The sequence below is a fragment of the Prionailurus viverrinus genome, chromosome A2 (assembly GCF_022837055.1).
Source record: "Prionailurus viverrinus isolate Anna chromosome A2, UM_Priviv_1.0, whole genome shotgun sequence".
Taxonomy (NCBI): domain Eukaryota; kingdom Metazoa; phylum Chordata; class Mammalia; order Carnivora; family Felidae; genus Prionailurus; species Prionailurus viverrinus.
In genome coordinates, this window is record NC_062562.1 from 130,074,788 (window position 1) to 130,101,289 (window position 26,502).

Here is a 26,502-nt window from a genome sequence, read left to right on the forward strand (position 1 = left end):
TCTGGGATACAAGGGTGGTTCACTATTTGCAAATCAGTCAACATGATACATGTGTCAACAAGAGAAAGGATAAAAAAATATGATTGTTTTCATAGGTAAAGAATTTGACAAAGTACATTGATTCATTATTAAAACCCTCAACAAAGTAGGTATACAGGGAATATATATCTCAATATAATAAGGGACATATATGAAAAACCCACAGTGAACACCATACTCAGTGGTAAAAAAAAACTTAGAACTTTTCCCCTAAGATCAGGAATAAGACAAGGTCAACTCCCACCATTTTTATTTATTTAATACAACACTAGAAGTAGTAGCCACAATAATCAGACAAGAAAAAGAAATAGAAGGCATCCAAATGGCCAAAAAAGAAGTAAAACTGTCACTGTTTGCAGATGATATGAAACTAGATACAGGAAACCCAAAAGACTCCACCCAAAAACTACTAGAACTGATAAATGAATTCAGTAAAGAATTCAAAATCAATATACAGAAGTCAGTTACATTCCTTCCTATACACTAATAATGAAGCAGCAGAAAGATAAAACAATCTCCTCTACAATTGTACCAAAAATAATACCTAGGAATAAGCATAACCAAGGAGATGAAAGACCTGTACTCTGAAAACTATAAAACACAGAGGAAAGAAAGTGAAAACAAAACAAAAAAATGGAAAGATATTCCATGCTCATGGAATGAAAGAATACTGTTAAAATGTCAGTAATACCCAAAACAATCTACAGATTTAATACAATTCCTATCAAAATACCAAAACAATTTTTTCAGAACTAGAACTAAAGACCTTGAATAGCCAAAGCAATCTTTAAAGACACAACCAAAACTGGAGGTATTACAATCCCAGATTTCAAGATACACTACAAGGGTCTAATAAGCAAAACAGTATGATACTGGCACAAAAATAGACACACAGATCAACAGAAGAGGAAAGAGAGCCTAGAAATGAACCCATGATTATATGGTCAATTAATCTTTGACAAAGGAGGCAAGAACATGCAATAGGAAAAAGTCCCTTCAACAAATGGTGCTGGGAAAAGTGGACAGCTAAATGCAAATGATTTAAACTTGATCACTTTCTTACACCATAGACAAAAACAGAATCAAAATGGATTAAGGACCTGAATGTGAGACCTGAGACCATAAAAATCGTGAAGAGAGCACAGGCTCTAATTTCTTTGGCATTGGCTGTAGTAACATTTTTCTAGATATATCTCCTGAGTCAAGGGAAACAAAAAACAAACTATTGGGGTTACATTAAAATTAAAAGCTTTTGGGGCACCTAGGTGGCTCAGTCAGTTGGGTATCTGACTTCAGCTCAGGTTATGATCTCACGGTTTGTGGGTTCAAGCCCCGCTTGGGCTCTGTGCCAACAGCTCAGAGCCTGGAGCCTACTTTGGATTCTGTGTTTCCTTCTGTCTGCCCTTTCCCCACTTGTGCTCTCTCAAAAACAAACATTTAAAAAAATTTTGTTTAAATAAAAGCTTCTGCACAGCAAAGAAAACAATCAACAAAACCAAGACAATCTACTGAATGGGAGAAGATACTTATTAATGGCATAGACCATAAAGGTTAGTATCCAGAGTATATAAAAAACTTATACAAGTCAACACCCCCAAAACAAATAGTCCAATTAAAAAATGGGCAGAAGAAATATCCATTTGTCCAGAGAACATAACAGATTGCTAACAGACACATAAACATCACTAATCATCAGGTACATACAAATTAAAACCACAGTAAGCTATCACCTCACACCTGTCAGAATCAAATCAAAACCACCAGAAACAAGTGTTGGTGAGGATGTGAAGAAAAAATGAATTCTTGTGCATGTCCATGGAAATGAAAACTAGTGCAGCCACTGTGGAAAACAGCATGGATATTTCTTAAAAGATCAAAAGTAGATCTACCCTATGATCCATGAATTTCATTACTGGGTATTACCCAAAGAGTATAAAAACACTATTTCAAAAAGATATATGCACCCCTATGTTTATTGCAGCCTTATTTACAATAGCCAAATTATGGAGGCAGCCCAAGTGTCCATTGATAGATGAATTGATAAAGAAGACATTTATATGTATATATATATATATATATATATATATATATATATATATATATATATATATGGAATATTACTCAGCCATAAAAAAGAATGATATCTTGCCATTTGCAACCACATGGATGAATCTGGAAAGTATAATGCTAAGTGAAATAAGTCAGAGAAAGACAAATATATCATTTCACTCATATATGGAATTTAAGAAACAAAACAAAAAAAGAGGGAAACAAAAAAAACACTCAAATTGAGAATAAACTGATGGTTAACAGAGGGGGGGGTTGGGGGGATGGGTGAAATATGTGAAAGGGATTAAGAGTACACTTATAGTGATGAACACTGAGTAATGTATACAACTGTTGAATCACTATATTGTACACCTGAAACTAATGTAATGCTGTCAAGTATATTTGAATTGAAATTCTAAAAAATCTCTAGGCATAGTGTTGGCCATGTAATATATTATACGCCTTGGGAAACTTTAGAGTGAAGAAGGCTATTAATAATTATGGTTGGTCAAGAGGCATACATATGTCTCCAGGACACATGGTCATCCCCTTCTTTTGAGACAGGGAACACTTAATGACTATAGTTATATCCGAAATGTTTCAGATAGACATTCTCTTATTCCTTATATTAAACTTGTGGAATAGACGTTATTTTCATTTGCAGAAAAGAATACTTGGGCTTAGAAATAGTAAGCCTTATGCTGAAAGTTATGAGTCTAGTATATGATAGAACCAGGATTTGAAAAAGGTGTGGTTAAAAATTCATGCTGCTCCTCCCTGTAATGTCCTGCTTCTCTTATGATATTAAATAATTATGTTTCCATGTCTATAGCAATAGTTGGCCAACTTTTTCTATAATAGCCAGAGGTAACTTATTTAGGCTTACAGACTATACAGTATTTGTTCCAAGTATTCAACTGTCATTGGTTTGTAGCACAGAGCAGCTACAGGCAATATATAAGTGACTATAAGATTTGTTATAACAAAATTTTATTTACAAAAATAAAAAACAAAAAAGCACCAAGCTGAATTTCATCCAAAGGCCATAGTTTGCCAGTTCCTGGTCTATAATCTAGATTCTATAATATTTATGACAGCAGAGCCTATATCTTACCTTTTCTATATTAGAAATTAGCATAATATATTGGACAAGATCATGAAATACTTGTCAGCAGTAAATATCTGTTGAATGAGTGAATGTTGAGTAAAGAAAGCTTAAATCTGGAAATGCTATATTTTATTATCTGGACATCAAGGAAATTCCCTAACCTACCTAAAGAGAGACATCCAAAGTTTTTCAGAAAATAGTAGTAAGTGACAGGAGAGCTTCATAGATGATGTGCCACAACAGACTGACCATAAACTAGTGCTACCAAAAAACTGGGGTATGGTTCTTTCAGTCTCAAAAAATTATTTTCAAGATACAGTATGTAATTTAAAACACATATATGTAATGCCTAGACTTAAATTTTACAACCTATTTACTGCATTGTAAGAATTTTTTGAATATATTATACAGGCAAAGAAAATTGGTTTGGATTGCCTCTGGTGACCACCATTTACTTCCAAACCAAGTTAATGATATTAGGGAGGAGAGAAACTTATAAATGATTCCCAAACCCCTGGGATGAGTCCCACGGGTTATTTGGGTAATAGACCACCATTCTTGCTATTTGTCCTCCTCCACACATAAAAATTTTCTTGAATACAACATCACCATCAATCTTCTCACGGTGGTATCCAGGTGACACTTCTCCGTGCTGCACTGACAGAGGTTGTCAACTCTTTCTGGATTTGGGTAACACAAAGAAAGATGTTGTCTTACTATGGAGACAACTTACTGTCTTGCTATGGAGACCAGGGATGTGAGTGGCACATAAAGAGCAGGTGACTGCAGAGAAACACGGGACTTCACTCACAGCCTCTGCTTTGGTACTGTGCACTTAACACGATGCTGCAAATGGAGAGTGTAGACCAGAGTACCATGCCCTAGTTATCAATCCCAAAGGAATAGGGCACCATGAACCAGTTAATTAATCCCATGGAGGGACTCCAATTGCATGATAGCTTAAATTATCACAATACTAATCACTAGGAGTAGGAGTCCATCACTTCACCGACTGTTTCTTGGTATCAGAGTCACCAAAGAAAACTCAATGCAGTCAGGTACTGGATGTAACAATCCTTTACTCAGAGAAGAAACAGAGTGAGATCAATAGTGGGTGTCCATAGTACTCTGCTCCATAGAAAGGGATGTCCTGACATTGCAGAGATTTGCCTTTTTGACCCCACTCTCTGTAGTCACCATTTTTGTGAATGTCAACACCGGACATCAACAGCAACATTACTAAAGGCATGTCTTAAAACAACCTAAAAGACAAAGGTGGGGGTGGAGAAGGGCATGGTGTGAAAAGAGCAGAATATAATTCCTTTACCAGGTAGCATAGAAGTGACCTTTCTTGTAAATACACACAAAAGCAAGTATCATATTCAAAGATAAGCCATTGCAGTTTAAAAAAATGTTATGAAATGGCTATTTTTAAAGACTGAAAGAAATGACACTACCTACTCTATTTTTATTTTTTTTTTTATTTTTTTTTTTTTTTTCTGAAATTTATTGACAAATTGGTTTCCATACAACACCCAGTGCTCATCCCAAAAAGTGCCCTCCTCAATACCCATCACCCACCCTCTCCTCCCTCCCACCCCCCATCAACCCTCAGTTTGTTCTCAGTTTTTAACAGTCTCTTATGCTTTGGCTCTCTCCCATTCTAACCTTTTTTTTTTTTTTTTCCTTCCCCTCCCCCATGGGTTCCTGTTAAGTTTCTCAGGATCCACATAAGAGTGAGACCATATGGTATCTGTCTTTCTCTGTATGGCTTATTTCACTTAGCATCACACTCTCCAGTTCCATCCACGTTGCTACAAAAGGCCATATTTCATTTTTTCTCATTGCCATGTAATATTCCATTGTGTATATAAACCACAATTTCTTTATCCATTCATCAGTTGATGGACATTTAGGCTCTTTCCATAATTTGGCTATTGTTGAGAGTGCTGCTATGAACATTGGGGTACAAGTGGCCCTATGCATCAGTGCTCCTGTATCCCTTGGATAAATTCCTAGCAGTGCTATTGCTGGGTCATAGGGTAGGTCTATTTTTAATTTTCTGAGGAACCTCCACACTGCTTTCCAGAGCGGCTGCACCAATTTGCATTCCCACCAACAGTGCAAGAGGGTTCCCGTTTCTCCACATCCTCTCCAGCATCTATAGTCTCCTGATTTGTTCATTTTGGCCACTCTGACTGGCGTGAGGTGATACCTGAGTGTGGTTTTGATTTGTATTTCCCTGATAAGGAGCGATGCTGAACATCTTTTCATGTGTCTGTTGGCCATCCGGATGTCTTCTTTAGAGAAGTGTCTATTCATGTTTTCTGCCCATTTCTTCACTGGGTTATTTGTTTTTCGGGTGTGGAGTTTGGTGAGCTCTTTATAGATTTTGGATACTAGCCCTTTGTCCGATATGTCATTTGCAAATATCTTTTCCCATTCCGTTGGTTGCCTTTTAGTTTTGTTGGTTGTTTCCTTTGCTGTGCAGAAGCTTTTTATCTTCATAAGGTCCCAGTAATTCACTTTTGCTTTTAATTCCCTTGCCTTTGGGGATGTGTCGAGTAAGAGATTGCTACGGCTGAGGTCAGAGAGGTCTTTTCCTGCTTTCTCCTCTAAGGTTTTGATGGTTTCCTGTCTCACATTTAGGTCCTTTATCCATTTTGAGTTTATTTTTGTGAATGGTGTGAGAAAGTGGTCTAGTTTCAACCTTCTGCATGTTGCTGTCCAGTTCTCCCAGCACCATTTGTTAAAGAGGCTGTCTTTTTTCCAGTGGATGTTCTTTCCTGCTTTGTCAAAGATGAGTTGGCCATACGTTTGTGGGTCTAGTTCTGGGGTTTCTATTCTATTCCATTGGTCTATGTGTCTGTTTTGGTGCCAATACCATGCTGTCTTGATGATGACAGCTTTGTAGTAGAGGCTAAAGTCTGGGATTGTGATGCCTCCTGCTTTGGTCTTCTTCTTCAAAATTCCTTTGGCTATTCGGGGCCTTTTGTGGTTCCATATGAATTTTAGGATTGCTTGTTCTAGTTTCGAGAAGAATGCTGGTGCAATTTTGATTGGGATTGCATTGAATGTGTAGATAGCTTTGGGTAGTATTGACATTTTGACAATATTTATTTTTCCAATCCATGAGCAGGGAATGTCTTTCCATTTCTTTAAATCTTCTTCAATTTCCTTCAGAAGCTTTCTATAGTTTTCAGCATACAGATCCTTTACATCTTTGGTTAGATTTATTCCTAGGTATTTTATGCTTCTTGGTGCAATTGTGAATGGGATCAGTTTCTTTATTTGTCTTTCTGTTGCTTCATTGTTAGTGTATAAGAATGCAACTGATTTCTGTACATTGATTTTGTAGCCTGCAACTTTGCTGAATTCCTGTATCAGTTCTAGCAGACTTTTGGTGGAGTCTATCGGATTTTCCATGTATAATATCATGTCATCTGCAAAAAGCGAAAGCTTGACTTCATCTTTGCCAATTTTGATGCCTTTGATTTCCTTTTGTTGTCTGATTGCTGATGCTAGAACTTCCAGCACTATGTTAAACAGCAGCGGTGAGAGTGGGCATCCTTGTCGTGTTCCTGATCTCAGGGAAAAAGCTTTCAGTTTTTCCCCGTTGAGGATGATGTTAGCTGTGGGCTTTTCATAAATGGCTTTTATGATCTTTAAGTATGTTCCTTCTATCCCGACTTTCTCAAGGGTTTTTATTAAGAAAGGGTGCTGGATTTTGTCGAAGGCCTTTTCTGCATCGATTGACAGGATCATATGGTTCTTCTCTCTTTTTTTGTTAATGTGATGTATCACGTTGATTGATTTGCGAATGTTGAACCAGCCCTGCATCCCAGGAATGAATCCCACTTGATCATGGTGAATAATTCTTTTTATATGCCGTTGAATTCGATTTGCTAGTATCTTATTGAGAATTTTTGCATCCATATTCATCAGGGATATTGGCCTGTAGTTCTCTTTTTTTACTGGGTCTCTGTCTGGTTTAGGAATCAAAGTAATACTGGCTTCATAGAATGAGTCTGGAAGTTTTCCTTCCCTTTCTATTTCTTGGAATAGCTTGAGAAGGATAGGTATTATCTCTGCTTTAAACGTCTGGTAGAACTCCCCTGGGAAGCCATCTGGTCCTGGACTCTTATTTGTTGGGAGATTTTTGATAACCGATTCAATTTCTTCGCTGGTTATGGGTCTGTTCAAGCTTTCTATTTCCTCCTGATTGAGTTTTGGAAGCGTGTGGGTGTTCAGGAATTCGTCCATTTCTTCCAGGTTGTCCAATTTGTTGGCATATAAGTTTTCATAGTATTCCCTGATAATTGTTTGTATCTCTGAGGGATTGGTTGTAATAATTCCATTTTCATTCATGATTTTATCTATTTGGGTCATCTCCCTTTTCTTTTTGAGAAGCCTGGCTAGAGGTTTGTCAATTTTGTTTATTTTTTCAAAAAACCAACTCTTGGTTTCGTTGATCTGCTCTACAGTTTTTTTAGTTTCTATATTGTTTATTTCTGCTCTGATCTTTATTATTTCTCTTCTTCTGCTGGGCTTAGGCTGCCTTTGCTGTTCTGCTTCTAGTTCCTTTAGGTGTGCTGTTAGATTTTGTATTTGGGATTTTTCTTGTTTCTTCAGATAGGCCTGGATTGCAATGTATTTTCCTCTCAGGACTGCCTTTGCTGCGTCCCAAAGCGTTTGGATTGTTGTATTTTCATTTTCGTTTGTTTCCATATATTTTTTAATTTCTTCTCTAATTGCCTGGTTGACCCACTCATTCGTTAGTAGGGTGTTCTTTAACCTCCATGCTTTTGGAGGTTTTCCAGACTTTTTCCTGTGGTTGATTTCAAGCTTCATGGCATTGTGGTCTGAAAGTAAGCATGGTATAATTTCAATTCTTGTAAACTTATGAAGGGCTGTTTTGTGACCCAGTATATGATCTATCTTGGAGAATGTTCCATGTGCACTCGAGAAGAAAGTATATTCTGTTGCTTTGGGATGCAGAGTTCTAAATATATCTGTCAAGTCCATCTCATCCAATGTCTCATTCAGGGCCCTTGTTTCTTTATTGACCGTGTGTCTAGTTGATCTATCCATTTCTGTAAGTGGTGTATTAAAGTCCCCTGCAATTACCACATTCTTATCAATGAGGTTGCTTATGTTTATGAGTAATTGTTTTATATATTTGGGGGCTCCGGTATTCGGTGCATAGACATTGATAATTGTTAGCTCTTCCTGATGGATAGACCCTGTAACTATTATATAATGTCCTTCTTCATCTCTTGTTACAGCCTTTAATTTAAAGTCTAGTTTGTCTGATATAAGTATGGCTACTCCAGCTTTCTTTTGGCTTCCAGTCGCATGATAAATAGTTCTCCATCCCCTCACTCTCAATCTAAAGGTGTCCTCAGGTCTAAAATGAGTCTCTTGTAGACAGCAAATAGATGGGTCTTGTTTTTTTATCCATTCTGATACCCTATGTCTTTTGGTTGGCGCATTTAATCCATTTACATTCAGTGTTATTATAGAAAGATACGGGTTTAGAGTCATTGTGATGTCTGTATGTTTTATGCTTATAGTGATGTCTCTGGGACTTTGTCTCACAGGGTCCCCCTTAGGATCTCTTGTAGGGCTGGTTTAGTGGTGACAAATTCCTTCAGTTTTTGTTTGTTTGGGAAGACCTTTATCTCTCCTTCTATTCTAAATGACAGACTTGCTGGATAAAGGATTCTTGGCTGCATATTTTTTCTGTCTAGCACCCTGAAAATCTCTTGCCAATTCTTTCTGGCCTGCCAAGTTTCAAAAGAGAGATCAGTCACGAGTCTTATAGGTCTCCCTTTATATGTGAGGGCACGTTTACCCCTTGCTGCTTTCAGAATTTTCTCTTTATCCTTGTATTTTGCCAGTTTCACTATGATATGTCGTGCAGAAGATCGATTCAAGTTACGTCTGAAGGGAGTTCTCTGTGCCTCTTGGATTTCAATGCCTTTTTCCTTCCCCAGTTCAGGGAAGTTCTCAGCTATGATTTCTTCAAGTACCCCTTCAGCACCTTTCCCTCTCTCTTCCTCCTCTGGGATACCAATTATGCGTATATTATTTCTTTTTAGTGTATCACTTAATTCTCTAATTTTCCCCTCATACTCCTGGATTTTTTTATCTCTCTTTTTCTCAGCTTCCTCTTTTTCCATAACTTTATCTTCTAGTTCACCTATTCTCTCCTCTGCCTCTTCAAGCCGAGCTGTGGTGGTTTCCATTTTGTTATGCATTTCGTTTAAAGCGTTTTTCAGCTCCTCGTGACTGTTCCTTAGTCCCTTGATCTCTGTAGCAAGAGATTCTCTGCTGTCCTGTATACTGTTTTCAAGCCCAGCGATTAATTTTATGACTATTATTCTAAATTCACTTTCTGTTATATTATTTAAATCCTTTTTGATCAGCTCATTAGCTGTTGTTATTTCCTGGAGATTCTTCTGAGGGGAGTTCTTCCGCTTGGTCATTTTGGATAGTCCCTGGCGTGGTGAGGACCTGCAGGGCACTTCCCCTGTGCTGTGGTGTATACCTGGAGTTGGTGGGCGGGGCCGCAGTCAGACCTAATGTCTGCCCCCAGCCCACCGCTGGGGCCACAGTCAGACTGGTGTGTGCCTTCTCTTCCCCTCTCCTAGGGGCGGGATTCACTGTGGGGTGGTGTGGCTCGTCTGGGCTACTTGCACCCTGCCAGGCTTGTGATGCTGGGGATCTGGCGTATTAGCTGGGGTGGGTAGGCAAGGTGCTCGGGGGCAGGAGGGGCAGGCTTAGATCGCTTCTCCTTAGGTGATCCACTTCAGGAGGGGCCCTGTGGCAGCGGGAGGGAGTCAGGTCTGCTGCCGGAGGTTTGGTTCCGCAGAAGCGCAGAGTTGGGTGTTTGCGCGGAGCGAGCAAGTTCCCTGGCAGGAACCGGTTCCCTTTGGGATTTCGGCTGGGGGATGGGCGGGGGAAATGGCGCTGGCAAGCGCCTTTGTTCCCCACCAAACTGAGCTCTGTTGTCAGGGGGCTCAGCAGCTCTCCCTCCCTTTGTCCTCCAGCCTTCCCGCTTTCCGAGCAGAGCTGTTAACTTATGACCTCCCAGACGCTAAGTCGCGCTTGCTGTCGGAACACAGTCCGTCAGGCCCCTCCGCTTTTGCAAGCCCGACTCGGGGGCTCTGCTTGGCCGGCGAGCCGCCCCTCCGCCCCGGCTCCCTCCCGCCAGTCCGTGGAGCGCGCACCGCCTCGCCGCCCTTCCTACCCTCTTCCGTGGGCCTCTCGTCTGCGTTTGGCTCCGGCGACTCTGTTCTGCTAATCCTCTGGTGGTTTTCTGGGTTATTTAGGCAGGTGTAGATGGAATCTAAGTGATCAGCAGGACGTGCGGTGAGCCCAGCGTCCTCCTAAGCCGCCATCTTGCCGCAACCACCTACTCTATTTTTAAACACGTATTAACAAATACGGATTTGTCAAGGGTCATAAAGAGAATAGTACTGGCCCGTCATCCACATACATTTCTAAGATTCTTATCCGTGCCATATTGAATAGGTAAACATAAGCCCTCTAAACAAAACATGTGTATAGACTGCTCCCTTTCTAAAGTAATCACTGACTTGGATCTACTCAAAGACAAATAACAGCAAAGCTTTGGTTGTTTAAGTGAATAAAGAACATGCGGGTCTGCCCAAGAATTGTGCAGAACACAAAAGGAGGCTCTAGAAAAGAGAAGAAATAGGTTAAAGCTGAGGAGAAACAGCAAAGGCACAGAGGCAGTGGTGGCACACTTGCTTCACCCCTTCTTGTAGGGACTCTGGTAGCAATGCCAGTTATGAGAACATGTAACCATTCAGAAAAACCCAGCACTATTCTCTCCCTCCTCCCTGAACTGACAAGAGTAAGGGTTCTTGTACCCAGGAATACTTCCCTGAGATGAGAAGGCCTTCCTTCCTGAAGATGTAACACTGGACTACAATATCTTACCGCAATTCCAAAAGTCAAAGAGCTCCCCCTAAAATCATGTTTTATTTATCTATTTATTTTTGTAACTCTCTGGTAGCAAAACCTGACCTGACCTAACAGTTATAAAATTCTAGTCTTTATTTCATGCTGTGTGCCTATTCATAATTTTTAAGTGGCCATTTTAATTGAAAAAAAATTTGTTTCAATATAGTTAACACACAGCGTTACACTAGTTTCAGGTATACAACACAGTGATTCAAGTTCTCTCTATATTATGCTATGCTCACAAGTGTAGCTACCATCTGTTACCATACAATGCTACTACAGTATCATTGACTATATTCCCTATGCTGTACCTGTTATTCCCATGACTTATTCATTCCATAACTGGAAACTTGTATCTCCCACTCCCTTTCACCCATTTTGCCTACCCCCCACTTGCCTCCCCTCTGGCAACCATCAGTTTGTTCTCTGTCTTTATAGGGATGCTTCTGTTATTTGTTTGTATTCAATTATTTTGTTTTACAGAGTCCACATATGAGTGAATTCCTATGGTATTTGTCTTTCTCAGTGTGACATATTTCACTTAGCTTAATACCCTATAGGTCTATCCAGTTTTTACAGATGTCAAGATCTCACTCATCCTTTTTATGGCTGCATAAACTTCTGTATGTATGTATGTGTGTACACACACACACACACACACACACACACACTACATCCTCTTTACCAATGGACACTTGGGTTGCTTTCTTGTTTTGGCTATTTTAAATAATTCTGCAGTCCAGAAATAAACCCACACTCATATCATCAATTAATCTATGATAAAGCAGTAAAGAATATACAATGGGGATAAAACAAGTCTCTTCAACAAATGATGGGAAAATGGTACAGTTACATGCAAAAGAGTAAAACTGGACCACTTTCTAGCACCATACACAAAAATAAAGTCAAAAAGGATTAAAGACGTAAATGTGAGACCTGAAACCATAAAAATGCTAGAAGAGAACACAGTAGTAATTTCTTTTTGTTCATGGCCTGTAGCAACATTTTTCTAGGTATGTCTCCTAAGACAAGGGAAAACAAGCAAAAATAAACTGTTGGGACTACATCAGAATAAAAGGCTTTTGTACAGTGAAGGAAACCATCAACAAAACTAAAAAGCAACCTATTGATTGGGAGTTGATATTTACACAGGATATATCTGATAAGGGCTTAATATCCAAAATATATAAAGAACTTGTACAACTCAACACACACACAAACAATTTGATTTAAAAATGGGCAGACGACCTGAATACATATTTTTCCAAAAAAACATACAGACAGCAAACAGACCCATGAAAAGATGTTAAACATCACGCATCATCAGGGAAAGGCAAATCAAAACCACAACGAGATATTGCCTTATACCTATCAGAATGACTAAAATCAAAAAGAGAAGAAACAAATGTTGTTGAGAATGTGGAGAAAAAGGAACTCTCATACACTGTTGGTGGCAATGTAAATTGGTATAGTCACTGTGGAAAACAGTATGGAGGTGCCTTAAAAAATTCAAAATAGAGGGGCGCCTGGGTGGCTCAGTCAGTTAAGCATCCGACTTCAGCTCAGGTCATGATCTCACAGTCTGTGAATTCGAGCCCCGCGTCGGGCTCTGTGCTGACAGTTCAGAGCCTGGAGCCTGCTTCAGATTCTGTGTCTCCCTCTCTCTTTGACCCTCCCCCATTCATGCTCTGTCTCAAAAATAAATAAACATTAAAAAAAATTAAAAAAAATTAAAAATAGAAACACTGTATGATCCCATAATTCCACTCTTGGTATGTACCCAAAGAAAATTAAAACACGAATTCAGAAAGATATATGCACCCTATGCCTATTACAACTTTACAATAGCCTCTTCGTTTTTGCTGCACAATTAATGTGTTTGATTATAGAAACTTCCCAGACTATGCTGCAAGTATTGTTACATATGGCATGGACATTGTTTATAGACACTGTTTATAGACACTGATACCACCTTTCCAACATCTGAAAAGTCTGAATTCTGAAATACATCTGCCTTTCAAGATTTGAGATACAATACTAATATCTTTAAATATCTCCAAAGGTGAATATTTGCCAAGGAGAATAAAGGTAATCAGAGTTATGGGCTTAGTTCTGAGCAGGACAGGCACCCTGATAGATGTTGGAAATACACACAATAAAGATGATTTCTGTCCCCTAGGATCTCATGACCTGGTGGGAAGGATGGATGTTTCAATAAACCATACCTGACATAGTAGACATACAAAGGAGCCAACTACCCCAAGCAGAGTACTCTGGCCAACCCTTAGGAAAGCTCCATTGAGTGGGTGCATTTGGACTGATTCTAAAAGATACTAAACTTCCCTCTCCTGAGGGAAGATTTTCACTTAAGACAATCCTTTGTCATATTTTTATCTAGAACATTCTCCAAGTCCTCCTTGCCCTCCACTGAACTTCAAATTGAGACAACCCAATATTTTTCAATGAAAAAGTAAAAGCCATATGCCTTACAAAAGATTCAAAACGAGATTCTCTCATTTAAACTCCTCATTCTAGGACAAGTGTTTTCCCTCATTACCAACAATTTTAACTTTAATCATTTCAAAGCAATTTTCCTGTTCAAGCCTTAGCTTTAATCAGAATGCATTTTCAGGTCACTTCATGGCCTCTTCATGATTCTCTCTAGATAACTACAGAATCATGCATAATCATTCTAGTTCCCCCAAGACCCCTTCAGTAAGTAGTTAGTTCAACATTTTATGCAAAAATAGATACAAAACAGGCCTCTAGGGATATGTTCAGCTAATTTTCATGAATTAATTTCCCAAGATTAATGTTTATGCACTACTCTCTTTACCACATAATCAAATCACTGGAGTTGAAGTGGTCTAACTCCTTATTTTGCAGCTTGATTAAGCAGGTGATGAAATACTTGAATATCATTTGGATAGTTAGCAACTCATAGTATCCACAATAATCCACAGGAGATGGATGGCATTACTGATATTTCATTGTTTACTTGTGCACTCTCTAGTAGCTGATGTCCCACCCACATGCTAGTTTTATGTAGGAGATAAAACAGTTCATATAAATACATGAGGGAAGAGGTGTGGAAGTCTTTATTGTTGTTGACATTGTCTTAAACCATATTTGTATCAAGTGGGAAGGCAGCCAAAGGGATAGACTAGTTTGCCATGGGTAAGAGGATTTGGAACAACAAGGTAAACAGATACCCATTCCCAGGCCTGCTCCTATGGTGGATGCAGCCACTTTACCACCATGGTTATCTCTGTTCACTGGTGGCTAGTATCCATCTCTCCCCATTTCCTACCTCTCTTTTATTCTCTCTTTCAAAGAGAATGTGAGGAGCTTTACAAAATAAACAACCAGGAACAAAAGAAGATAAATAAAAGTGACTGCTATTAGGGGGAAGGCAGTTGCTGTGGAAAGCCCCACACTTGGTTCTTGGCTATCTGAGAGTCAATGTGAAGAGGAGAACAAGCTAACTCACACAGCTCTTGTAGGACAAGAGGAAAGTTTTTCTCTGATTAAATTTCTGCAAACTTTTCTCACATCAGGTCTGTGACAGGACACTCTAAGTATCATAATGGACAGTGTCACTGCAGTAGCTTCCCCCAGGGACCTTACAGGATTCACCTTACAGGAAACTGGGTGAATGTTATTCTGCAAGGGACTAAGGCAATGCAATCTTGTATGTCATCTCAGGATCTAATTTATTCCAATGATAGGAACTTCTATTATCTAGAAGCCTCGATACATAGCATGCCTTTTAAATAATCTTTTCTAAATATTATGTCCTCAATTGTGTTTTTTTTCTACAGGATCTATTCTGGGCTCAGCCAATTGGATGCCCTCATGTGGAACTCTGAAGTGATGGAGGGAGTGATGCAGAGACACAGAAACATCAGAGTTACTGGCAGAGGGATGAATGCCAGGAAGTATCCAGTGACAGCAACTGCCAAACTCATCACCCTGCTCCTGTGTAAACATAGGGACAGCTTATGTTGAAAACTAGTTTTCATCCCATACATTCAGTGGACTATTCAATATCCTTCCAATAACATCTTTTTTGCTTAAATGAGGATGAAAAGAAGGAAGTCAGGATGGCTTTGTGATTTTTGTATTTAAGATAACTGGTAAGCTACCATGATAATACTGGTGAAGGAATGTTGATAAGGATATTTGGAATTAAAGTCTAATTACTAATTCCACAGGTGAGGAAATAAAGGCTCAGAAATATTGCCTACAGGTACCCAGTTAGTTAGGGTGGGATGCAAATCCTAGCCCTGACTCCTAGTTCCAAGCCCTTTTCAACACACCTGTCAGTGAAATGAGGTGTAGAGTCCTGGAATTTGTAAAGGTTGGCAAGGGGCCCTGCATCAGTGCTTCCTAAAACTGCTTTTACCCCAGGGAAAAGTGAGACCTTTCATTTTCTGCAGAGAAAAGCAAACATTGCCCATTAAGGTTTGTACACATCCATGCCACTCTGGGAACTGTTGCTGATACGTAGCAGCAGGACATGTTAGGAGCCACTGGGCTGTAAGGAACACTTGTTGACAGTGACAAGAAAGCTGGTGCTTATTACAGCACTGCAGTTATGTCATTGTGCATAAAAGAGCTTGAAAAATGAAGAAATGTGGCAAGATTCTAAAGTATATTCCTATTACTCAATACAACAGATATATAAAAGCCTACTGTGTACAATGCATAGGACATGGAATTTAAATCTACCAAGATGGGTGAGCCACAGACTCTGGCCTTGAGGAGTTTATAACTTAAGAGGAAAAGGCAGTTGTCACAAGCTTGATCCATGGGATATGTCTGGCAGAAGTGGAGGTTGCAGAAGATGAGTGTAATCTGGAAATATAGGCCAGTGAAGGATTAGGAAAGAGACTGTTCAAAAATCGAACAGGGGTGCCACCTCTGACTGCAATCTAACAAAAGAAAAGGCAAGAGCAGAGAGCAAGAGAACAGTCAGGAGATTTTTTACAAGAGGGCTGACAAGAGATATGATCGTGTCAAGAGGAAGAGGAAAGAAAGGCTACTTTGAGAATGAAATTGCAATTTCATGGCACAGTAGACACAGCCCTTCATAAATGTACCTCTGCTTTATCTCTTGGCACTTAATGTGTACCTGGATCTTTCTTAACACCTCTTTAAAAAGGCCTTCCTCTCTCACATCTCTGTACCTTTGCACATACTACTTTTTCCTACTTTCTGAAAGGCTTTCTTCTGCTCTTTACCTACATCAATCTCCTTCATCTAACTTTCATGTCACTTTCTCCAGGATGTGGAAGGCTTCCACTTTTTCCTCCCAGCCTTGGCAACTGGTACTTGGCAACTAATAATTATCATACTGTCCATTGATAATCTATTTTGTTATGTTTCTTTTACTAGGTATGAGCTTTTTGAAGTGGCACTGTCTCGTGTTCTAAATCCATGGCATGAAAACAGAAATAAGCTTAATATATACAGATTATAGAAGTGAAACGAGACACAATGTGGATTCAGATCGGATATGATTTGGCAACTGATTGGACATGGGGGCTGAGAAAAGAAGGGATCGTGGAGCTGACTGCTTTCTCCCCTGCCTGGAAAGATAGTAATTCCTTTAATAGCAGAGGGATCATGGCAGAAGGAGCAGATTTGAGAAACAATGAGTTCACTTTTGTATTATTCAATCTGAGATTGCTATTGAATGTCACAGGGACACATCCTGCGTGCAATTGACAAGTCTCTGTGAGAGTTCAGCCAAATGTGTGAAGCACAACATAGAGATCTAGGAATCATCATCAGGCTGTACTTGTGGGAATTAAAGTGCTCTCCTAGAGAAGAATTAGAAAGTAAAAGTGGTCAGGACAGACACCTGAGGGAATGCAGCAATTCAAAGATAATGCTAGAAGGCTATCAGCTGATATGTAAAAATAAACTTCCTTGAGCAGTAACACATGTACCCCTAGACCAGAGCTTGTGAGATTTCGGTGCAGTCCTATGCTCAGCTGTAAAAAGGTGAGCATTGCTATTAGGCATGAGAGAACAGAGCAAAGCTTAGGAGAGGAAATAGTTGTAAATCACCTTTAAAACTGCAGCTCTTAGTTCTTCTTCCTGAGCCTAGAGAACCTAGGAGATACAGACAAAACCTATTACAATTTCTATATTCCAAATTGATATTTGCTCAATTAAGTAATTCTAAATTGTATCTTTTTTCTTTACATTTATGCATCTATGCCTGGGAAAAGGTTGATAAGTTCAACAGCCTAAGGAAAATTTAACAGAGACAAATTAATTTTTTCCAAGGCAAAGTTACAAATTATCTAGAGATTATCCACTGCTATGGATTATACATGACTTGACTCCACTGACTCAGATAATTGAACGCTGATGCTAATTAGCAAAATTTTTTTATAAAACAATTTTGATAGTGCAGTAAGCTGATATTTACTACTAAAACTCCTGATGCTTTATAAATCCATGGATAATATTAAATTGTCAGGACCTCAACCTGAAGAGTGAGGAGGGCTTAGGCCTTATGGTCACACTGCTGGGTAGAACACTTATTGCCCTATGGAGAGGAAGAGAGGCTTGGCTAATGATGAATGTTCAACAGATTTGGCACTCTTGTCCTCATGCATGCCATGTGCCACCCTCCCACTGTTAGGAAACTGTCATCAGTCATTTCCTCTAACAAACTGGAGAGGAATAAGGTATGCACAAAGCACCAGAAGTAGATACTGCCCTTGGATGAAATCTCTTCATGAAAATTCCTGGCCATATTTAGCCCACTGCATCTAGTACTAACTGACATTGGAAACTATGGTTCCAATTAGCTTTCCGTTTCCTTTAAGTGTTTTTCTTTTCCTGTTGGCTTTTCTGTGTCTTCCGTAACCTGAAAAGACAACTGCTTCATTACTTCAAAGAAATTTTAACTCAAGGGGGTGGGGGTGGGGGACTGATCAACCCAAACTTATTCTTTAGTCTGAGACTCACAAGAGATGGTCTCTAATCATCAATAACACTGATAATTCAGCATCACACTGCCCCTGTTCCTGGAATATCATGATGTACATATGGTCCAAGGAAGAAGAGTGGGGAGCCATCAGTAAGCAGCGTGTAGAGAGCAGAAGCTTTGGGGTCAGAAAACCATATAGGGATTTAGACTCAGAAAAATTAATAGCTATATCATCTCTGGTAAGTTGACTTCTTTCAGTCTTTTCTCATTGTCGAAATGGGAACAAGAGTATCAGCTCTACAAGGTTGCCATGAGAATTAAGGGGTGTAAAGTCTGCACTAATATAGCACAGAGCCCTGCTGCACATGAACTGCTATGATAGCCCCATAGTAAGTCAGGTACAGATGATGCCTGAGGTGTAATACATTAATAACAGGAGTTAAGAAAATGAGGTATTGAAAATAGCTATGATACATTATATCCCATTGTTAACTGTTAATGGTGTCCAATTAGGAGTAATGCCTTTGAGAAAAAAATCTGTTCAGTTAGCTTGTGATACTGATTTATAAGCATAGAAATGATTGTAAGAAGTCTTGTCCTAATAAATTTTCTGCCTAGGAATTCTATCTCCAACAGCAATAAAACATGGCTGTTGTTATGTTTCATTTTTGATGCAGAGCTGAACTTTGAAGGAGTTTTTCTATGTACCAAGATGAGCTCAATAAAAATGAAATCCTTTGGATTAAGGTAACATCCCTAAGAGACCTCTGCCTCTGGTAAAGGCATTTGCAGTAATGAACAACAACAACAAAAAGAATGGAGGACTCTGTGTTGTTTTAAATTACATATCTGATAGATCACAAAGAAATTGCTTTTAGGTAAATGAGCATTATTTTCTTGACTTTCTCCCAGCTCCACAATACCAGTTAAAAGGTCCATTGGAAGTATGAATTTTCTTAGCAAACTAAAGCATTATAAATGGTTCCAGTTCCTGACCACTGACTCATTCCTTAAACCCTGGTGGCATCTGTTTTCACTGTTCAACAGAATTGTGTTTTTAAAGATCACTAAAATTTCCAGGGAAGGTCTTCAGTCTCCGTCTTCCCCTGCAATATTCAACCCTGCTGACCACCCTCTGCTAGAAAGGCACCCTAATGACTACCTTACTTCTCTTCTTAGTGCTCCGAAGAAACTGTAAAGTTCCGCTCACTCATCATCGCCCATCTGTTTCCTGAATGTAGGTATTCCCTCAGATTTTTTAATCCTCTCTTTGTATGCTTTCCCTTGGTGAACTCATCCACTGCCATTTCTTCAACTCACACTCTGCCCCAAATCCCTCAAATCTCTATTTATAGCTTGACCATTTACCTCCAGATCTGATTCTCAGTGGTCTGCTACACATCCTCAGGCAGGTATCCTCCTTATCACACAAAGATGAAGTACGCAACATCCAGCTTTTCATCTATTCTCCCAAATGAGGATCTTACCCTGGCTTCTCAATTGGGGGGTCTCCCTCGTGCCCAGCTTTAACTGCAACCTTCAGCCCATAGTTGGAGTTCTGTCTGTGCTTCACCATCTTCTTATCAAATTTGTTGCCAGGTTCTTCTTTGTTTGAATACCTATGCTGATTTCCATTCACACTGCCATCATCAAGGGACAGGTTAAGATTTCTTCTTCCCTGGATGAACTCAGTAACCTTTATGCCAAATGCCCTAATTCCAACCTTGTTTTGCCTCAACTGCTATACTCACTGGTACCAGATTAATTTTCTAAAGCTTGGCTTCAATCAAGTCATTCTCTTAAATAACACATTTTAATAGTTCTCACTTCCTACTAAAATAAAAGATATGCAGCCTGGTATTCAAGATCCATCACAATATTATGCCCACTACCGATCTTTCTATTCTTTTTGCTCATGAATCTTTTACCATGTACACTATACAAGTTCCATACAAGTTCTCCAAGTGATTTGAATGCCCACCAAAGCCTGAGCACTACTGCTCTAAGCTACAATCAAACTGAAATGACCATAATTATTGTTTGGTTACTCTGTATTTATGTCTCTACTCCTGCTGTTCCTTTAAGAATTCATCATCATCTCTGTATCCCCATTCTACCCATCCCTTGACATCCAGTGACATTTTCCATAAGCCTTAATAAAATTACTCCCTTACATTCCCAAATCTACATGTTTCTCATTACTTTATTTATAATTATATATTATGCCCCATCTGCTCCAGATTACTATAAAGTCCTCCAAGGCAGAATCATGTCTAATTTATCTTTTATTCTTTAAAGAACTCAATGTAACATTTTATCCAAATAGTAGAATGTCAAAAAATGGCATTCCCTTAGGTAAGACTAGGTTAAGAAGGAGCTACCAGGTGTGTATGGCTGACAAAGGAACCTGTTATTAATTTTTGGCATATATTTCATAATATTATTTAAAATTTAGGTTTTTTTTTAACTTTTTTTTTCAACATTTATTTATTTTTGGGACAGAGCGAGACAGAGCATGAACGGGGGAGGGGCAGAGAGAGAGGGAGACACAGAATCGGAAACAGGCTCCAGGCTCTGAGCCATCAGCCCAGAGCCTGACGCGGGGCTCGAACTCCCGGACCGCGAGATCGTGACCCGGCTGAAGTCGGACGCTTAACCGACTGCGCCACCCAGGCGCCCCAAAATTTAGGTATTTTTAAGATTTTGCACTTTTTGATGTATTTAATGCATATATACATAAATAGTTCTACTTGTTTATTTATATAAACAACCAACTTGTGGCACACTGTATTTTTCAAAGATGACCACAAAAATGCCTCCCAATTCAAATGCTCTTCTGCAATGTAATCTTTCCACCCCTCTGCTCCTTCAAGAAGTAGAGTCTATTTCTTCATCTGCTTCAATCTGGTTGGGGTGGGTACCTGTGAATGCTTTAATTAATTCTGGGCATAGGACTCAAGTGGCCTGGAAGCTTTTTTTTCTCGCCTCTTGGAAACCAACCATCATGTCACAAGTGTAACTCTGTGAGATCACCATGCCGTGAGAAGCCCAAGCCACACTGAGACACCTGGATCATGAAATGCCATTTGGAAAGAGAAAGAAAGGCCAAAGGACACTGTAGCTCTGTTGGAATTGGATCATCCAGCACTGGCTGTTCCACTGGATACCAAATGAGTCAGATACAAACCATCCAGCTGAGTCCTTCCCAATTTCCTAATACATACAATTGTGAGCAAAATAAAATGGCTGTTTTACATTACTAAATTTTAGTGTGTCATGTTAAACAGCAATTTATAATAGAAACTACTCATTGCCACTTACGAAATGTACTGCTGTGGTCACAGAAGAACAAAATGAAAATGGTATGCTTACAAAGAAGACAGTTATTTTACAAAGAAAACCGGTATGTTTGCCATCTAAGTGCTGCAGAATAAAACCTAATACTGACCAATTTACTAACTTTAATTCTGTCCTTAGCAAAAAGTCAATCAATAAAAAAATATTAAAGATATTTAGTCATATTTTTCAAAGTCAAGCCTCTATTACAGAAGTTACAGTAAAGGGTAAATTATACAGTAACCCAAAGACTATTTGAGACACACAGGTTATAAGTAAATGATAGGGAAAGTTTGCAAAAATATATTCTGGTATGTCTGTTATTAGTTTATATAAATTATGATGTATCCTAATATTGAAATTCTACATAGCCATTAAAAATAATGATATAGCTACAATCATAATAAAAATGTACACAATACATTAAATGAAAGGAGCCAATTATAAAACTGGATGAACAGTATAATCTCATTTTGGGTTATTAAAGACAAGATAGTTATTGGTCCTCTCCTCTCACCCTCCACCCCTACACCGCACCACCCCCCCCACACCACAGTGTTTTTTCCTACAGGACACGAAGTCTGAAAGGATGCACATCAATATGTCATTATCCTTAGAGGTGGCATTATAGGTCATCTCTAAGTGCTTTTAAGGCAGTGGTTCTCAAAGTATGCTCCCCAACTAACAGAATCAGCAACACTTGGGAACTTGTTAGAAATGCAAATTTATAGGCTGGACCTTGGGCTTCCTAATCAGAAACTATGGTGTAGGGTTCAGCATTCTGTCTCCACAGCGCTACCAGACAACTGGGATACAAGCTAAAGCTTGAGAACTACAGTCTTACTGTATTTTTTGATTTTTAAATAAGTGAATATGTTTCCTGCATAGCCTAATTTTTTTTTTCAACTTTTATTTATTTTTGGGAGAGAGACAGAGCATGAACGGGGGAGGGGCAGAGAGAGAGGGAGACACAGAATCAGAAACAGGCTCCAGGCTCTGAGCCATCAGCCCAGAGCCTGACGTGGGGCTTGAACCCACAGACCGCGAGATCGTGACCTGGCTGAAGTCGGACGCTTAACCGACTGCGCCACCCAGGCGCCCCATGCATGGCCTAATTTTTAAAAAGTGAGCTTTCTGGACTTCAGTGGAAGATGGCAGAATGGGAGAATCCCAAGCTCACCACATCCCTCTGATACACACAGATAACACCTACATCAGTGTAGATAATCCAGAAAACAACCCAGAGACTGGCAGAACAGACTTCCCACAGCTAAATTCAGAGAAGCCACATCGCAGAGGGTAGGTAGGGCTGAGATGCAGCTGGGGGCCAAATGGACCCATGAAACTATACAAAGGAGGGAAGGATACCACAAGCATGGAGAAGGGAGAGGAACAGATCCCACACAGGAACCCCAGATATAGAGGACCTGTAATGGGAAGAAGAATCCCCATAACATCTGACTTTGAAGCCCAGAGGGACTTAAACTTTTGAGTTCTTACAATTAGCGGGGCTTATGACCTAGAACTTTAAAAATCAGTGGCTTGACTCTGGGGGAGCAGGAGGTCAATAGGAAAATGAATCCCTGACCTTAAAGAGACAGCATAACAAACAGCCACTATGAGATACACCATAGAAATATCAGTTTGAAAAATGCGTGGAGTATACAGGAGGGAGATTTGTTTACTATTCTCAGAGCATGTGATAGAGGTACAGGGATCTTTGGGAGATTTCTCCAAGAACAAAAGAGTTCATGGGCACCATTTCCCTCTCCTGAGCCCCAGCCTAGAAACACTAACACCTGTAGGAACCACCACAGCACAAGCAATTTCCAGATGGCATGCTAACGGTGTGCCCTGTGACTGCAGTCTCTTGTAGGACTACCCCTTCCAACATGCCTTGGGCGAGTGTCCATCCAAAGCAGCACAAGCCTGGTGGCAGTGTGCAAGCAGCATGGACAGTGGTCCCCACCATCTCAAAGACACTCCTACCCCAGGGAGAGGGGAAAAAAACCACATACACCAGTTCAACTCTGGCATCAGCAGTGGATTGGGGGCAGACATCTGGTCTGATTGCAGGCCCCAAACATCAACAAAAGCTTCTCAGGGACAACACAGGGAGAGTAGTTTGGAGGTAATGCAACTCTGGGAAACTGCTGGTTTGATTCAATTCAAGCCCAAGGAAGCCCCAGAATGGCCCACTAACAACAAGAGACCCACAACAAGCAAATAGAGCTATTGCAGATAACTGGACTGAAGGCAAATGTAGAGCAGCCACATAAGTAGGATGTACACAACAGAACAGGAGACCTCCCTGAAGAGCCAGATTCTGCTTAACAGCGAATACTGCATGCAGGGCACTACAGGACATCTTCATAATGCCCTTACTTTCAAGAGAAGTACTTTCCTAATACACAGAAACAGACACAGGGAGTTAGACAAAATGAGGATACAGAGGAATATATACCAAATGAAAGAACAGGACAAAATTTCAGTAAAAGAGCTAAATGAAATAGAGTTAAGATTCGATATCAAGCATATTACTTTAGTAATGGTCATAAAGATACTCACTGGACTTGAGGAAAGAGTGTAGGACCTCAATGAAACCCTTAATAAAGACGTAGAAAACAGAATAAAGAGGAGTAAAGAATGAGCTCAAACTTAATTGACCATCAACATAATATACACTGTATGCAAAAAATGTTACATATAATGCCTAAGGTAACCAAAAGTAAAAAAAAAAACCAAAACAAAACAGTAATAGACATACAAAAAACAAGCAGAAAGGAATCTAATTATATCACTCAAAAAAGCTAACAAACCATGAAAGAGAACAAGGGAAGAAAGGATAAGAACCGTAAAAACAGCCACAAAACCAGTAACAAAATGACAGTAAGTACACATCAGTAATTACTTTGAATGTAAATAGACTAAACACTCCAATCAAAAGACATAGGGTAATGGAATGGATTCAAAAAACAAGACATCTATATGCTGTGTACAAGAAACCAATTTCATACCTAAAGACACATACAGACTAAAAGTGAGGGGATGGAGAAACATTTATCATGTAAATGGATGTGAAAAGAAAGAGCAGAAATATTCAAATCACATAAAATAGGCTATAAAACAAAGACTGTAACAATAGATATAGAAGGACACAATATAATAATAATAGGGACAATCCCACAAGAAGTTATTAGAATCATAAATATTCACACAATCAGTATGGGAGTATCCTAATGTATAAAACAGTTAATAACATATATAAAGGAAATAATTGGCCTTGATGCAATAAAGTAGGGGACACTAACACCGCACTTACATCAATGGAGAGATCACCTGAACAGAAAATCAACAAGGAAACAGTGACTTTGATGACACACTGGACCAGATGGATTTAACAGATATATTTACAACATTCCATCCTAAAACAACAGATTACACATCATTTTCAACTGCACCTGGAACATTCTCCAGAATAGACCACATATTAGGACACAAAACAAGTCTCAACAAATTTAAGAAGATCGAAGTCATACCATGTATCTTTTTGGATTACAACACTATGAAACTAGACATCAACCACAAGAAAAAATCTGGAAAAAGCACAAATACATGGAGGTTAAATAACATGCTAGTAAACAGTAAGTGGGTCAACCAAGAAGTCAAAGAAGAAATAAAAAATTACATGGAAAAAAATGAAAATGAAACACAATTGTACAAAATCTCTGGGATGCAGCAAAGAGATAAAATTATAGCAATACAGGTTTACCTCAAGAATGAAGAAAAATCTCACAACCTAACCTGACACCTAATGGAGCTAGAAAAAGAAGAGCAAACAAAACTCCAAACCAGCATGATAAAGGAAATAATAAAGATTAGACTAGGAATACATTATATAGAAAAACAATAGAACAGATCAAAGAAACCAGGAACAATTTCTTTGAAAAGATCAAAAGAATTGAGAAACATTTAGCTAGACTCATTAAAAAAAGAAAAAAAAAGGAGAGCAAGGACTCAAAATCACAAATGAAAGAAATAACAACTGACACCACAGAAATACAAACGATTGTAATATGAAAAATTTTATGCCAAAAAACTGGGCAATGAAAAGAAATGGATAAATTGCTAGAAACATATAACCTTCCTGCTTCCAAAAGTGAAGCAGGAATAGAAAACTTGAATAGACCAACTATCAGCAGTGCAATTTAATCAGTAATCAAAAAACTCCCAGCCAACAAAATCCAGGACCAGCTGGCTTCACAGGTGAATTCTACCAAACATTTAAATAGTTAAAATTTATTCTTCTAGGGGCGCCTGGGTGGCGCAGTCGGTTAAGCGTCCGACTTCAGCCAGGTCACGATCTCGCGGTCCGTGAGTTCGAGCCCGGCGTCAGGCTCTGGGCTGATGGCTCAGAGCCTGGAGCCTGTTTCTGATTCTGTGTCTCCCTCTCTCTCTGCCCCTCCCCCGTTCATGCTCTGTCTCTCTCTGTCCCAAAAATAAATAAACGTTGAAAAAAAAATTAAAAAAAATTTATTCTTCTAAAATTTTTCCAGAAAATAAAAGAGGAAGGAAGCCTTCTAGTTTCATTTTATGAGGCCAGAATTACTGTGATACCAAACCAGATAAATAAAGATTCCACAAAAAAAAAGAGAACTAAAGACTAGTATTTCTGATGGACATAGATGCATAAATCCTCAACAAAATATTGGCAAACCAAATCCAACAAACAATAAATTAAAAAAATTATTCATCGGGGCGCCTGGGTGGCGCAGTCGGTTAAGCGTCTGACTTCAGCCAGGTCACGATCTCACGGTCCGTGAGTTCGAGCCCCGCGTCAGGCTCTGGGCTGATGGCTCAGAGCCTGGAGCCTGTTTCCGATTCTGTGTCTCCCTCTCTCTCTGCCCCTCCCCCGTTCATGCTCTGTCTCTCTCTGTCCCAAAAATAAATAAACGTTGAAAAAAAAATTAAAAAAAAAATAAATTAAAAAAAATAAAAAAAATTATTCATCATGATCAAGTGGGATTAA

The 26,502-nt window shown here is 39.2% G+C and overlaps 1 protein-coding gene and 1 long non-coding RNA gene across 8 annotated transcripts in view; one reads left to right on the plus strand and one right to left on the minus strand.

The window, feature by feature from the left end:
- Nucleotides 1-15,857, plus strand: part of LOC125160314 (uncharacterized) — a 180,917-nt gene extending 165,060 nt beyond the window's left edge. For both annotated transcript variants that reach the window (XR_007150208.1, XR_007150207.1), the window contains one exon: nucleotides 15,010-15,857. This is a non-coding gene — a long non-coding RNA (uncharacterized LOC125160314). The remainder of the gene's footprint in view (nucleotides 1-15,009) is intronic.
- Nucleotides 1-26,502, minus strand: part of IMMP2L (inner mitochondrial membrane peptidase subunit 2) — an 891,621-nt gene that overhangs the window by 13,164 nt on the left and 851,955 nt on the right. Inside the window, exon 7 of one of the 6 annotated variants that reach the window (XM_047849151.1) lies at nucleotides 17,264-17,308. The exons of the other annotated variants lie outside the window; for them this stretch is intronic. Within the exon in view, the coding sequence (XP_047705107.1) occupies nucleotides 17,300-17,308 (9 nt within the window). The 3' untranslated portion in view covers nucleotides 17,264-17,299. The remainder of the gene's footprint in view (nucleotides 1-17,263; nucleotides 17,309-26,502) is intronic. 6 annotated transcript variants of the gene reach the window in all.